We start from the raw sequence: 675 nt of genomic DNA, 5'->3' as shown, positions 1-675 counted from the left end.
GGAAAGCGAATGACAGTGAACTGTCTGTTCGACAGCGCCGCAAGAAAAGGACTCTGGTAAGAGAAGACGTAGCACAAACCCTGGGACTTGCAGGACCCAATCGAAACAATCACAGTGAAGGGAATGCATAGCATCCACTGCAACTCAGCAGCCTCCAGAAGAATTCAGCTACGACTAAGTCCTTTGAAGAGCTATCATCACGAAGGAGGCAACCAGCCCATTGAAGCCCTGACGCTCACTAAGATATGTGATGACATTCCATCAGTGTCCTTCCGGAGCAAGGACTGGAAACACCTGGAACAGCTACACCTACCAGAAGAACGGGATACGAATCTCCCAATCCATATTATGATCGGTCTCGATTTCTACGGTTGATTTCTCAGCGAGAAGATCCTTCGAGGTGGCCATGACGATCCGGTAGCAATCGAAACGACGCTGGGATGGGTCGTGTTTGGCCCGGTGAATCCCTCGCCAAATACGATATCCCAAGTCAATTGTGCTCAGATTGAAAACGAAATCGAACGGACATTGAAGAAATTTTGGGAGCTGGACTCCATCGGCATCAAACCCCAAGAAGAGAATCCAACTCAAGACTCGGTAAGCGCTAAGTTTCACAGTAATCTAACATATGATGGTTCACGGTACACTGTGGAGCTACTGTGGAAACCCGGTGAA

General features: G+C 48.6%; 1 protein-coding gene across 1 annotated transcript; it reads left to right on the top strand.

Annotated features, from left to right (window-relative positions):
- Positions 1 to 123: 123 nt before the first annotated feature.
- On the top strand, positions 124 to 597 carry Tsp_14608 (hypothetical protein; the record flags this gene model as incomplete). The annotated part of the gene is made up of 2 exons (XM_003370965.1): positions 124 to 370; positions 401 to 597. Coding segments are annotated over exons 1-2 (444 nt in total), but the record flags the coding sequence as incomplete, so codon positions are not given.
- Positions 598 to 675: the final 78 nt, after the last annotated feature.

The sequence above is a fragment of the Trichinella spiralis genome, assembly GCF_000181795.1.
Source record: "Trichinella spiralis strain ISS 195 chromosome Unknown Scfld240, whole genome shotgun sequence".
Lineage (NCBI taxonomy): Eukaryota > Metazoa > Nematoda > Enoplea > Trichinellida > Trichinellidae > Trichinella > Trichinella spiralis.
This window is presented reverse-complemented; position numbering and strand designations above follow the sequence as displayed.